General features: G+C 36.5%; 1 protein-coding gene across 1 annotated transcript in view; it reads left to right on the forward strand.

Annotated features, from left to right (window-relative positions):
- Positions 1 to 722: 722 nt before the first annotated feature.
- TMA16 (translation machinery associated 16 homolog) overlaps positions 723 to 15780 on the forward strand; it is a 32854-nt gene continuing 17796 nt past the window's right edge. The window contains exon 1 of the mRNA XM_085059869.1: positions 723 to 818. Within this exon, the coding sequence (XP_084915995.1) occupies positions 723 to 818 (96 nt within the window). The remainder of the gene's footprint in view (positions 819 to 15780) is intronic.

The following is a 15780-nucleotide window of genomic DNA, read 5'->3' on the forward strand; positions in this document are numbered from 1 at the left end:
AAAGCAGTGAATGAGACTGAAAACTCTGTGGGTACTTGTTTTTCCTCTTTATCTGAAACAGTCTAAAACTGGAGACCTTCCAAAAAGTTATGGCAGACACCTGTGTGAGATTTCTGGAGAGGGAACAAGGAATCACTTCACAGAGATGAAGTGGAATGAAGAAATCTGTCTGTGCAGGACTAGATAATTAATAGATAATTAGAGCCTTCCTAATTGTATGGGGGAAAAAATTAAAAAGTAGACATTTGGATATGCATTTTTTATTATTTTAAGATAAATTTATTTCAAGTCCTTGGAGTCTTATAGTCTGATATGTGCTCTGACCCAAGCAACTTCATCTTGTACTACAGCTCCAACACCAAACTACCGTTTCCTTCTAAGCTATTCACTCCATGTTTATTGTTCCATGTAGAGGTTTAAGGCCAGCCAGCAGCCAAGTACCACACAGCTGCTGCTTACTCCCACATCAGTGGAACTGGAGAGAGAATCAGAAGGGTAGAAGGTAGAAAACTTATGGGTAGAGACATTTTAATAGGGAAAGCAAAAGCCACACACACAAGCAAAGTAAACCAAGGAATTAATTCCCTGCGTTCCATGGGCAGGCAGGTGTTCAGCCATCTCCAGGAGAGCAGGGCCACATCACATATAATGGTTACTTAGGAAGACAAACATTATCACTCCAAATATCCTACTTCTTCCCCCCACTTTATATACTGAGCACGATGTCATATGACCCCTTGGATCAGTTTGGGTCACCTGTCCTGGCTGTGTCTCCTCCCAGCCTCCTACACGCATTCAACTTCCTCACCAGCGTGGACGTACAAAAACCAGAAAAGGCCTGGGCTCTGTGTAAGCCCTGCTCAGCAATAACAGGAACATCTCTATGTTATCAGCTCTGTTCAGTACAAATCCAAAACACAGCCCCATGCCAGCCACTGGGAAGAAAATTAACTCTACCCCAGACAAAACCAGCACATTCCATTACCTGGCACAACAGGTCTGATACTGATAAAAGATTCTGTTGAATTTCTACCATGAAAACGATTAAAGAGAATAGCAATAGGGGAAAAAAGGAGCACATCTGTCAAAATGAGAGGTTGACTAGATCAAGATATCCCTGAAAAGGTATGGGAATACTGCAACATATTGGCACTTTTTCAAATGCCTTAAAGGCAAAGGTTTCTTTTCCACACTTTGTTTTTGCTGAAATACAACTTCCAGCCTGTTCCGTTTAGTAGAAACATCTATAAAAGAGAAGGCTATACTAAAAATTTTATGATCAACAACAACAAGACACAAAAAATCAGGCTGAAAAAGGCTTTTATGTAAAGAATACAAAATAAATTGATAATGGTTTATTTTCTTTGGTTATACTACATACTGCAAGAACTGTAGCAAACTGATTTCTACTTTCCATGTATGGATTTCATGAGATAATACTTACAGTAGACTGTAACCAGAACTAAACCCGTAATTTACAATGGTAAACAAGAACTAAAAAGCAGAGTTCATTCAACTATTCTTAGAAACACAAATAACCTTGCTTTCGATTGTTTACAGCAGAAATTAAGACAGTATGTGTTAAACTATTTATGCAATAGCATTCATATAAAGATTTTACACCTTCATTTCTAGCAAATAATAGGTATAGTAAGCGGAGATACAGCCAGGCTGATGCTATGTTTGTATCACTTTATAAATTTATTCTTCATGATACATAAAGTTATTTAAAGGATAGCAAAAAAGTGATAAAAAATATGAAAAAAAAGGTCTTTCCTCCCTGAAACAATAACTTCTATTTTCATAACAGTGTTTAAACCATACTAAGCACCCCAAAAAGAAGGGTCTTCGTATGTCTCTGGGATTTCCTTGGCAAAGCCACTAGTAGTGTTAATCTGCATGTTGGTGGTGCTGTTCAGAAAGTTGATCACTGTAGTATTTTAGTGCTATTTAACAACAGCCTTATTAAGAAAGAAATAGAGCTGAGCTGCAACAGCATGCTTATTTTTCACTTTTTTAAACACATTTAAATATAATCAGTTTATTTATTTAAGATTAACATTTATGGTATCTGTAGCACACTGGTGGATGTAACCTGATTTGAGCAGGTCTTGCATGTATCTTTCTGTAGCTTCACCTTTCGATCTTTCTGCTCCCAAGTTCAGTAATAACAAGACCGTGAGAGCCCTCTCCTGGTGAACAAAATTTATCTCCCTCCAGCAGCTGCTTGCCAACCAGAGATTCTGAGACAGATAATCCAGCTGTACAAGAAGATAGCACTTGGAATGTACTATTAAGGTTTTTAAATTTATTAATACTTTTCTTAAGTTAAAAGGTCACAATACAAAGGTTTTATTTTCCAAATACAACCTTGCAAAGTGAAGCAGAAAGTAGAGGAAAATATATTTCAAAAAACTGCTATTGGCAAAGACATACTAGGTTCAAAATACTTTCACACCAGGACAAATTTTGCATGGTTAAGATTGCCATCCATCTGGAATGTTTTAAATAAAGGTACTTTAAAGGGTTGTTAGTTAGTGATAGGTATTGAGAAGGTTGTATGCACACAGTCATTCCCCAGATGTGGAATGAATGAGCAAGCAAAGTCTGAAAACCCCGTGGCATCTAAAGGGAGCTCTGGGATCCCCTGAGATGGGCAGTGGAGAAGAAGCTCTAGGCAGGAGCACGTTTTTTGTGTCCTGCATAACCAACCAGAGACAGCCTGTGCTGGGTGCACAACTTACTCCTTCATGCTACCAAAACTGAATCTTTTTCTAGGCATTCCCCTTCACTCTCGGCACTTGTCTGAGGTAGCCTGCTCACATTATTCAGAAAGGGGAGGAGCATTTATTAAACACAGTATATTCTCCTGCCATGCGCCTTTGCTTGTCTATAGTTACTGTTATCAAATTTTGCACTTTCCTTAATGCCCATACTTGTAATATGAATTTGGCTTATTCTCCTGCTGTTCACTCCCCTTTCCCTGTATCAAGCACTTAATGGAGGTTGAAATACTCTCTTTCACTTGCATTTGTTCTCCTGCTTATCTTCTTAGTTTGATTTACTGTATTAATTTTAAGGACACTGTCTCTCTCTTCCATCACTTTTGAGGCCTGAAATGAATTTTAAGTTTAAACAATCTTAAGTTCAAGTCAGACTAAGTCAATGAACTACCAAATGTGCTTGAGTCCAGCTTACCATCTGGATAGCATCTCAGTCCAATGGCAAAGGCAGTTTAAGTAATATTGACGCAGTAAGAATGCATATACGCTTAAAGCAAAGTTGGTAGTTTGAGAGCTTCAGAAAACACAGAGGCAACCAACAGCCTTCCATTGCTGTAGGAGCTCAGCATTAGAGCAGTGATCCCAGGAGAAGACTCCACACAGCAGCTTCACAAGTGTTTGTCTGGGGAGCAATGATGGTCCAGGCAGCCTAAAATGAACTCCCTGATCATTTGCATTAAAGTTACCTCAGCTGAAAGCTGAGCTTTATCCAGGTTGAAAGCAACCCAGAGAGGTTTATGGGCCTGTTTTTCTGTGCACTAGCATTAATTGTGTTGCCTTATCAGAAGAATTTGCGTGGAGATGGCAGAGGTTGGCTGTGTAGCAACTGCTAGTGGAAGAAATGCTCAGAAAACAAGGAGTTTAATTTACGTACTTTGCTCCTAATGTTGACACATGGCTGGCTAAGGTGTGGTGCATAGTCAGTGTAGCGAGTCAGAAAAGCTATATACAAATGAAACTATTACACACCAGATAACTTTTATGATAGGCAATTTTCAATCAGTTATAAAAACAAGTGTTTCACAATGTAAATGTTTCTGCTTGAAAAGGGAAGCTCTATTTTTTAGCTAGCACACAGTTGTTTTCCTCAGCAAGAAGGAGAACATGAGCAGTGAGTTTTTATGTTGAAGAACCTTGCATGATTTCAGAGACAAGCACTGCCAGTTGAGCTTGCACTAGCACTGCTATCTCTTGTAGAGCTCAAAGAAGCTGAAGTACACTAAGGAAGGAAATTCTTTTATATAAATATATAGCTTAGATTCCCATTTCAGATGATCTAATACAAGATCTCGTCTCCCCTGTTTCTTTTAGAGCAGCAAAGCACATCAACCCTGCTATTTCTAGCTTCAGCTAGAAGCTAGAATCCAGTATAGCAACAAGACATAAGCATCAACTGGGAGAAGTAATGTCTGGAGGCAGAGTAGTGCTGGCCAATTTGATTCTTAGGCTGCTATGGCTGATATGTACTGTAAAGATTCAAAGTGACACCTAGAAAACACTTTTGTATGAAACAAGACTTCAAGATGATATTTTTTGTTTCTTTCTTCATTGCCTTTTTTTTTTCCTACCCTAGTGTTTTTCCTTAAGTAAATGAATATATTTTTGTCTTTGAAACCATGCGTTATTAAGGGTAAGCTCAAAGGACATCACTAGGTAGAGGGCTCATTGCTTGTTTGGAATTGAATAATTGCAGTGAAATGTTGTAAAAAGCAAATCACCTCAGAGCATTTGTATTCTAAGATGGAAACTGGGACATGTCTCCTGCAAAGTTAAAAGACCAGTCTGAGGACTTGTATCACTAAGTGAGAATACTTAAGAACATTCTGTCAGCAATTGACGAGCTTTGCTGTATCAAAAAAAGTAAGACAGAGCACTGATAATACTGAATAATTCCCAAATTATCATAGGATATTTTGGGTAAATCACTGGACACACAAGCTCACCTAGATAGCAGGTTAAAAAAAAAAAAGTAAAAAAAGTAAAAAAATTCTTCTCTAATTCAGTAAACTGATAACTGTTTGTCTCATTCAGTAAATTAATGAGGTGTGTTGTTTTAGAAGGGATTATATGAGATTATTGTTTCTAATCTATTAAAGTGTGGCAAATGTGCCACGCAGTCCTTTAAATTAATGGTATGCTTTCATCTACAGTTACATGTACCATGCTGATCATCTGTATTTATATATAGCAGAAGAGAAGATGATCTCCAGCTGACAAATACATTACTAGCAAAAAAGGTAAGTTGGTGAACTTCATAAAAACACAGTTTTAATGAAAAGTTAGTAGAAACCCCTAATTATCCCTTTGAATGATACCTACAGAAATGGGCTCTGACATAAACAGAAACTGTAGACTGTAAAGGGATACTACTAATACACTGAATAATTAATCTGTAAATGTATTGTCAGAAGTATTGCAAAGGTCAAAATCTTTGTGTACTGCATCACTCAATGACAACACAACAGCACTTTTACACAAACCCCTTTTTACACCTGCTAAGTGATAAAAGTACTTAATCATGAAATCTCAGTTGTAAATTAGTTAAAAAAAAACCCAAAAAAACAATACATGAATAAAATATTCTCTGACTGCCACTTGGAAGTTCTAAGCCACAGCAGTCCTTGGTCTGATCCATTTATAAATGACTACAAAATTCCATCTGGAAAAGTTGAAGTTTTGAGACAACACATATTAAAAAAAAACCTCCATCATGTCAAATACTTTCTGATACAATGTTTATAGAAAGCTATCAACAAATGATCAAAAGAAAAACTTCAATGATGATAGTGATTTCTGTATGCATTTACCAGTTCAGTTTCTCTGAATCGATTAACTTTGGCAGTTACTGTCATAAACAAACTGCTATGCTGCTAGGTACCTGCCTAACAAGGTCTGCCCAAGAATTTAAAATTTAACTCACTAAAATTATTCTTCTTCTTGAGTAAACTAGGGCACAAAGGTACAACAGTATCTTTTTCTTGCAGAAACCAGTATAACGATGCCAGTGCAAGAACTGCCTAATGGAAGTTATAAAAAAGTGCTCATTGCTATCATCAATCTATTTCTGAATTAATTCGAGGTACTGCCCTTCTAACATAAACCATTTGAAATTTAATGTCCAGTAAATCTATTTTAGGAAGCATTAGGCACTGTAACCCAGACTTCCAAATAGGGATAACATTAATAGATCCCTTGGATATTTTTGAAGAAGTTTTAGATCTGTCACTACCATTGAAGTTGTTTTAGATCTGTCACTACCACTAAAAATCTTAAATGGCTTAAAGCTACATGGAAGTGGAGAGGAAGAAAAAAATCCTTATCAAAGATCCCGCTAAAACATATTTTTGAAAGTTCACACAACAGCCATCAAGTGTGTATGAGACAAGACAGCTCAATGTTCCTACAAAATTGCTTCATTACAGAAGAAAAATAGCACAAACAAAAAGAAAACAGTTTTCCAAAGAGTGAGCCCCTTGAAGTAGATGAAGTTTTTCTTTATACCAAGACTGTCACTTCGTAGGGGACAGGCATTTCGTACTGGTTCTTCCAATTACAGTACCCAGTGAGAAGCATCAAGTAATATCAGAGAGAACTTCAGCTTGTCTTCCATTCCCCCTCCACTGAAATATATCTACCTGGCTAGTAGTGCATCCATGTAACTGAATTGCTCAACAGAGCATCAAGAACCAAGCTGAGGCAAGTCATAGTGGGCATGGAAATGCTTTTTACTTTAAAATTTATTGTGACAGGTATTCCTTGGTGATTCAAGGAAGCTATGAAGCTCTCCTGCCTCCTTGCACTCAGTATGCTGCAACACCAACCTTGCCCAACCTCCCAGCTTGCTCTCTCCTTCTTACACCTCTGTGAGCATTTAGGTTACCTCCCTCCCTCTCATGTTCCTACTTATGCTAGTGCTCATTTTCAAAAACCACTTTATTTTGGACTTGCAGACTTCCCCTCTACCACCTCTGAAAAGGATTTTTGCCATATTCTAAAGCTGCTAAAATCTGTTTGTTATTAGTTCACAAAAACTGCAACCCTAAAATATGGCTCATGGCATCTATTAAAGCTTTTCTTTTAAAGTGCTTACTTTTGCTGTGTCTTTAGGTAACCCTTCTTAAATTTTTCTGTTCCAATAGTGGATGATAATAGCTGTGGATAAACAGGTTATTATTTGAAGTGTCAGATGAACTGAAAGAACGATTTCATAGTGAAAGCAGCAAATGCCCACAAAGTAGAAAACTGCTTTTCAATACATCAGACTTTTACAAACTAAACCAATTCTTCTGGATAGAAAATGTCAAATTTAGGAATGGAGTTTCTTTGGAAAGTCTGAAAAAGAAAACACTGTGATCTATCAAGGATGGAAAAACCAACACCTTCCCAAATATCCTTATTTTTGAACTAGAAATTTTTGAAAGAAGGGAAAATATACAAAACCAAAAAAATTACCAGGCAATTATAGAACATACATAACATTGTGTGAAGCATTATGGAAATTATTTTCTAAGATGATAATTTTATATTTTCTCTCTATTTATAGTAAAACACCTGCAATACTTTTATGCTCATTATTATCAGCAGAAATTCAAATTATGCTGGTAATTTGTTTCAACAGGATTTTATTTAACAGATGCAACAAAATCTGACTGACTTCCCCCACCAAATATGGCAAAACGTCTCTTTCAAGTTAGCCTGGGTTTTTAAAGGGTATTCCTCTGTCATAAACAAAGGCTTTTATCTATCTCCTGGCAGCCTGCCTGCAGAGATGTCACCTCCATTTCCTAAGAAACATGGTTCTCATGACCTAAGAAAATGCTTCTCCTGACCATCTTCTAGAGAAGTGTATGTATAAACACTTTTTTCTGTAATATATGCAAAAAAATCTAATGATCACTATGACCACGGGAGCTAAACGGAAAGAGAAGCCTCTCGGCACACTTTCTATGTGCTGTTGTGACTTTTCAAAAGCCAGGAGCCAAGTCACAAAGTCCACAAGTCATTCTGCTCACATCTGTATAGCAAACAGTAATATCCATGCACTTCATCATGAGTCCTTTGTATTGATTATTTCTATTTAGCAAGCACTAAGTTAGGAATAGCTGAAGATGAAAGTAGGATCAAGTTGAAAGCCTGACAAAGAGAACTAATGCCTTGGTGATGCCATGCTGGCTGTCTCGAATCATCTCCCTGTCTTCCATGTGCCTAAGCAGAGCTTCTAGAAGGATCTGCTCCATGACTTCACAGGCACAGAGAAGCAAAATGCATGCAGTAGGACATAACACTGAAGCATAAGATAGCCAAGGAACATTTCTTGTGAAGTCACTTAAATTCTATTGTGTTGTAAATTTTTAAAAAAATCATTAGAAACAAGAATAGCAAGTTAATTTAGCTCTTAGATTCCACATGATGCCAGACAATAAAGCTGTATCTTCCTGCTCTGCTGTTGTTTCACTATAAACTAACTGAGACTGCAGTACAGCACATGTCATTTTGAAACCCTTCCAATCTTCTGCAGGAAATTAAAAAAAAATCCACGAGGTGAACTGCTTTTTCTTCTCCTTTTTTGTGGTACCAAACTTACAGTCTGACTAATTGATCTGTTTTGCTTCTCTGCCTATACAAATGAAATTATTTCCAGAAGCTCATTAGGAGTAATAGCTGCCTGTAAACCAAAGGAGGGAAGGGTCAGCCAAGGTAACTGGCCTTACTAATCAGGGAAAAAAAAATTGAAATTCAAATTCATCCACGTATGTCTACACTTGCCCACACAATTCATTATTTAACAACAATATTTAATAATTAGTGTGACTTGAGTAGATTGTGCACTTCTTGTACCCAAGTAGACAGGAACATTGAATTAAACTACTTGATCTTGTTATTTTCATGAAAAATCACCAAGAGTTGTACAATTAATATGTTTCACAACAAACTTGTATTTGGGAGACATTAAAACACACAAGGCAGATTTCACAATAAATGCTTCTCTTTCTCAGGAGCTCTGAATTTTATTCCAAATATGGCATAAACTCGAATGAATAATTCATTGAAGACTACTGCATCTGTTCATTTGTCAGTAAAGCAAAGAAAATGATGATGCCCAACAGCTCATGAAGTATTTCAGGATTTCTGGGGAACAACAGTACAGCTAAGTGCCTATACAACTCAGTCATTGAATGATGGACACTCCAAGACGGTAATATTGTTCATGACCTTGTGATTTATTTTAAAGTTTCAAGCCACATTTATGCTACAGCTTCAGCTTAGGTAATTGTGATGCCTAACAGTCCAGCTAGGAGCCAGGGTTACATTTCTTCCCTATATGTGAAAAATAGAAAGCAAATATAGTTTGAAAATACGTGGTTTTCTGTTTTCTTGACACACCAGGAATCAAACAGACAATGTGGTTTCAAGTGAGTATTTGCTGTAAACAAATAACAAATTTCAGCCACAAGTTTCTAGGCATTAATTCAATTTCAAGATTCAAAGATCATTTTCAGGAAATTACTAACCTATTTGCAAATCTTCTGTCAAATTTACCATAGGGTTTTTCTGTGGATTGCTGAAGGTGGCTCCAGACTCAGCACTACATAATCACTTGTAACTTCCACTTGTATCACACCATGATATAATGCAGCAATTGTCAGGAACATTTTTGCACAGTTCTAAAAGGCATAATTCAATTTCATAAATTCACATCACAGTGACCCAGAAGAAGAATGAATTTTGGTGAAACTGGACAAGCACAGCAGGGACAGAACCAGAACTGGCTTCAGCATGCAACAATACAACATCACACACCACCACTTCTGGCCTGAAATACTGCTATGGAAGATGGAACTCAAAGTCATGGACAAAATGGACTTTCATAGGGATGGTCCATAGACTAAGGGCATGATATCTGTGTGTATTATATATATACCTGTACGTACATCTATCTATCTATCTATCTATCATCTATCTATCTATCATCTATCTATCTATCTATCTATCTATCTATCTATCTATCTCTCTCTCTCTATCTCTCTATCTCTCTATCTCTCTGTCTCTCTGTCTCTCTGTCTCTCTGTCTCTCATTACCAGAAAGATGATGGGGGTCAACTGGGATGTATGGGGAAGTGTGGGACGTGGGCATGATGTAAATGGTATGGAATAAGGAGTGTATAGAGTCCTGGGTTTGTCTAGGATAGAGTTCATTTTCTTCCTAGTGGCTGGTACAGTCTGTGTTTTGTACTTTTTACGAGAGCAAATATTGAGGACACTCTGATGTTTTAGTTGTTGCTAAGTAGTGCTTACTTTAAGTCAAGGACTTTTCAGTTTCCTGTGCTCTGCCAGAGACAATGACATGCAAAAATGGTTTTGTGTTCTAGACATGTAAGTGCCTATTGCCTTCTGTTAATGTCACTTCAGTTAATGTGGTTTTAGTTGTTTCTTATCTCTGGTTTTAATTATTTTTCCCTCTCCTGTCATTAAGAAACAAAAGGCAAAGTAGAGGAACTAGCATCTTGAAAACATAATTATATTCCCTCAGGAAATATGGTCACCAGTAGCTGCCTTTTAGTTTGTTTAGACCTCAAGACATTTTAGATTACTAGAAAATGCAAAAATTATTTTGTTATTTCTGTACAGTTTTATGCAGTGGTACTTAATTTTAAAAATAATGGAGTTTTCACTTTGCTTTAGCCCAAGCAGCAGAACTATGTTTCCCATGCATGTCATATTACAAGATAAATAGAGACCTGAATCCTCAGGAGCTGTAACTTGAAATACTGGCTTCGATGGATGCTGTCCCTAAGGAAAGGTAATGTTAAATCATATTCCACACACAGAAGTGCCAGCTTATAAAAGCCGAAAGTCTGGCTGGCGATCTTTTAGGAACAGATTTTCTGTTGCAGTGTTTTGCCTTTCTCCCACCAGTGTCAAACCAAGAATTTCTGGGTTCCTGGCTTGGCCATGCAGATTACAATTGGTATAATGTGGAATTCAATACTGATGTGAATGCTTCTGCCTGAACTTGCAACCTGGAAAGCTGTTTAGCCAGAAAAAAAAGAACAACAAACCATCAAATAAGTAACCTTTTACTTTGCATGGCAGGAAATATATGCTGGAGACTGGATTGCTCATGAACACAACAGGGACTCTGGGGCAGGGAATATGGTTTTTCCAGAGACCCTCCAAAATAACTTCCAAGTCTCTGCAGCAGTGAGCAAAGAGACTCAAAGAACTGATTTGTGTGAAAAGCATGAGTCTGATTTTCTAGAATGTAATGTTAGTCAATATAAAGATAACCTTCTCCAGAAATGAATTAAAATAATTTCAAAATTATTTTTTAAATAACTTCCTCTATTTGGTAAAGAAATATCTTTCCCTACTTTTTATTCCAGAAACTTTTTGTTTAGGTTTGAGATTCATCATTTCACAGGGAAGGGAACTAATGATTGATAAAAACACCAAAGATCAGAGCCACAGCATATTAGGCATATCACTTAGTATAGCTGTTTTGTAATACTGTGAAAGTGTTTATACTCAAATGGAATTTCTTTTTATCCTGTTTTAAATGCCAGAAGCTACACAACAATTTTAACTCCATCGAGTTTTCTTTTCCAAAATAATTCAAATTATCCAAAGAGTACAGTAGCCACCTTTCAGAGGATAGCATCGAATTTGCTGTGTCAGGTCACAGTCAGTGGGAGAATTGTCTCTGGTGGGTAGGAGCAGTTATACAGGAACAGCTCTGAACATGGAGGCAGAGTTTTACAGGATTTCATGACCATGAGTCAGTGCTCTAAACTACACAGAGGTCACTGAAGATCTTTGTCATGAGACCATTTTAGTTTCACACAAGAGAATTTTATTACACAGCAGTCACTGTGTTACACGGTGATGGCTCTTATACTAATTGTGTTTGGTATTCATTTAGATCCCACTAATTGTTAAGTCTGTGCTCCCAATGTTTCTTATAATATAATAAATAATAGTATAACAATTTTTTCTTTTCTAAATATTATTACTAAGGAGCTACTAATCCCCCATTTTCTTGATTGAGGATCCTCTGTCAAAACAAATATTACTATTAAGTAGGGTAAGAATTTTTTAAAGAATAAACACTCTATTGAATATGGGTCGTGGCATCTCTCAATCTAAGTGATTTGGGAGGTTTTTTACACTTTGCAGAGGATTTAATGATCCAATCTCTACCAATTACACACACCAAAAGCTGAAAACAATCCAAGCTCATCATTATTTTCCTCTTTTTCTGAGAGGTTAATTCCTTTGAACAGGCACTAATGAAATCATAGGAAGAAAAATAGAAAACATTAAAGGGACCAAGGAGATAACCAGAATCATTAGGATTGCGGAAGGTTTACAAGGCACAGTTATATATTTTTAATGAGAAAAGCTAGGCAATCACCCAAATAAGTCAAACAAAATTTAAAAGTATGTAGTTTGTGATGCAGGTATATAGCAGTGAGCCTGAACATGTTTGTCTAGACTATGCCCAGATCACTCTTGCAGACCCAGGCTGAAACTCAGAAGTATGCAGAATATCTACTGAAAAAAAATTGAAGGAGAGGTGAAACATGCTATGCTGCTACAGAATTTATGGGGATTACATGATTTTAAACTGAAAATATCAGACAGCCGTATAAATGTACATTTAAACTTTGCAAAATACTGTGACATGTTTTGACAGCAGTAATGATAAATTCTATTCCAAGCCTGACATAAAAAAAGAAGAAAAAATTATTATGAACAACAAAATCAGAAATTACTTGTAGCCTCACAGGCACCTGACAACACAATATGCCTGCTAGAGGAGCTGAAGGAAACCTCCTGAGACCTGATGGAATCCCAGACAAGATTAAATTTCTGGAGTCAGCTCATCTAAAATATTCTACAATATGTTCATGTAATAGCCTCAACTGCTGCAGCTACAGGGCCTGAAGACTGAAAAGGACAAGAACAGACCACTCAAATGAGACAGATAGATTAAGAAATTATATACTGTCACTCAAATTTTAATGAAAGCATCAAGATTTCAATCATTTAATGTTTTTCTGCTTCACATACAAATATGATATTTTTTAGGCTAACTCAGTAACCATCTTCTGTATTGTCAGAGAATTTTATCCTTATTTTTCCATTCTTAGTGTATGGATAGTAAAAATACCCTGATATGTCAAGTATGGGTCTGATAAATTTATTGGAGAGTAGATTCAGTTCACTATTGAAGAAAAAAGTTACAATAAAGTGTCACAAGAATAAAATCATGAATTTTGATTGCAACTTCACAAACAGGTACGTTTGAATGGTTACAAGGAGGCATTCTTCAAATAGATACCCAGACAGGCTAAACAGAAGTCTAAGCAGAGGCAGAAGAGTTTATTCTCTAAGCTTCAAGCATATTGCCCAGATATATCTGCCCACATACTGAATTTTGATCATCTTATCTAAGCATTAAGCCACTGGGCACACCATGGCCCCCAGGGAAACTGTGGGTTCCAGAGAATCTGTTGAAAATCTCTGTGTATTTACACACTGACATGCACCCTGACTGGAATAATTTCCTGCTCAGAAGGGTGTCTGCAAAACAGAGCATCTAAAGGATCTAGTACAAAAGCTCTTCTTTCCTTTGCTGAAGAGGCCATGCTGTACAGTGACAGCATGTTATACTGCTACTCTGTAGCCCCGTTTCAGGTTCTTTTCTCCAGAAAGTTCTAAATGTAGATATTTCTACAGATGATACATTCAAACTGGGAACTTGCAAAGTAAGCTACATAGCTACCATGTTACCAAGGACTTGCAAAAGGTGGAGAATATTGTAAGCATACAGTGCACCAGAGAGCCTCTTCAAAATGTAAACAAATGAAGCAGCCAGAGCTCTAATTTAAAAAAGTTAAAGAGATTGATAAAATGAGGTTCTGTCAAAAGGAATAACTGGTCTTCTGCTGTTCTGATTAGCGACAGGAATCCATTAGGAAGAGTTGAGTGTAATTAGAATGGAAAGATTAAAAGAAATACCATAGTAGCAGCATTTAAAAAAATTAGGAAGTGCAGAAATAGGTAGCCTGCAGCATAATCAAAGGAGGATATTATGTGTTTTCAGGAGTTTCTTGTGCAATATAGATTAGAAATGATTGTAAACCAGGAAGGAAAGAGTGAATTATACAAATAGGTACTTCTCTCATTCTTTTTCTTAGTTTGTCAGCAGAAAAATTAAGATATCAGTGAAAAATGCATCAGTATCAATGGCATAGGTAAAACTTACTGAATATAAGAACTTTGAAGAAGATTTCAGACAAATACTAGAAAATCTGGAACACGGGTTCCAAAACTTGTCTTTATTTAAAGCTCTCTTGAGTCATTAAAGTCAAATTTGTAGAAATAGTGCCCCAGCTATGCAGATAAACATGTTCACAATCTGTAAACTGTGGACATAAACAATGGCATTGAATTGACAGGAATTTAATGTCAAAGCATATGCCTGACTAAATTGAAAGCAAATGGCATTCTATTTATGAACTCAGGATACACCAAATATTAAGATATTAAACCAATCAATGCATCCTCAGATTTGCTGAAGCTTAGTCAGTCACCTAACTGTGACAACAATGAGCTCAATTGTCAGCTGATGTATCCTCCTAAAGGTCGATTTAAAAAGAACCCAGATTATATATAAACTTCAGTTCTTTATAATTCTTACCCAATTTATTTAAACAATACAGTTTCCCTTCATACCACCACTACTTGAGAAGATCTGACCTCTGCATATGTAGAAAGAAGTGGAATTCCTAGGAACATATAATTAATCAGAAAGTTTGCAATAAATATACATTAAGTGAACCAGGGGCCTATTTCCTTTGTTCATTAAGATAACACGCAAAAAATCACCAATTTAGGAGACATTAGCTTAAAAAATCCACTAAATAACTGCAAGCATAACTGCAATTTTCTATTTCTACTGTACTGCTTGGTCTTACTGATAATAGGGAATATACTCAAGAAACTCCACATATGCCTTTCCACTAAAGCCTACTACAGATGCATTTCAGACTATGGCAGATCCTGAGTCTGACTGCCCAGTGTTCCCTCACTGATATCGTTCCACTTGCAAACGACTTTTTTTTTCTCATTTCTAAATGCAGCTGTTAATTGCTTTAACCTTTAGCTGATTCCCTTGAACTCAGGAAATTTGTATTTTATTAAAGCTAAGATAACCACAATTTTAAATTCCATTCTTATTAATGCAGTTTTAACACTGTAAATGAGATTTTTTAGAATATTCAGAAATTAGTCTAACTCTTACATGTCAATTGGTCCAATACAGGAGATGTAAATGTCAGAATTTCTGAAAAGCTGATCCATGCTATTATCATTACATTGGGGCCTCCTTCTCAGAATTGTATGGCTACTGTGTCCTAAGTACCATACTGTAGTCACCCTTTATAATATTTAACATAATATTTCATAGTAAGTAGAATTTAATAGCAAATCAGTTCAAGGATGAAAGAATTAAACTGTACTTAGTAAACCTACTCCATTTTGTATCAGTGAACATTGTAAGAAAAGACTATCCCAGCCAGATATCCCTTTATTGTAATTTATGTATTTGCAATGGTATCAGTAAAATTAATGCAAAAAATGCAAATTAAGATCCAGTTATTAACATGCCAAGCTTGGATTCTTGTGTTTGTCCCTGCCCCTTTCCCCAGGATAAATACATGACTTAGGAGAACTTACACAGCAATTACTCCACACAGCTGTCAAGACATTTTACAAAAGATCCTTTGTAGATGGAGAGAGTGAAATATTAAAAAGGAAAAAAAAAAATCCAGATTACGAGCTATTTAAAGAACAAGACCAGACTAGAAAGCAATGTACATTTACACTGAATACTTTTGGTTTGTAACTAGGTCACCAGATTAAATGCATCATCACCCAAGGGTCTCATTACAGTCAGTGGCAGAAGACCAGCTGAAAGGCCCCTTAGAGCTGC

Source organism: Lichenostomus cassidix, chromosome 4, assembly GCF_008360975.1.
Source record: "Lichenostomus cassidix isolate B80296 chromosome 4, HeHo_3.0, whole genome shotgun sequence".
In the NCBI taxonomy this organism is placed as follows: Eukaryota; Metazoa; Chordata; class Aves; order Passeriformes; family Meliphagidae; genus Lichenostomus; species Lichenostomus cassidix.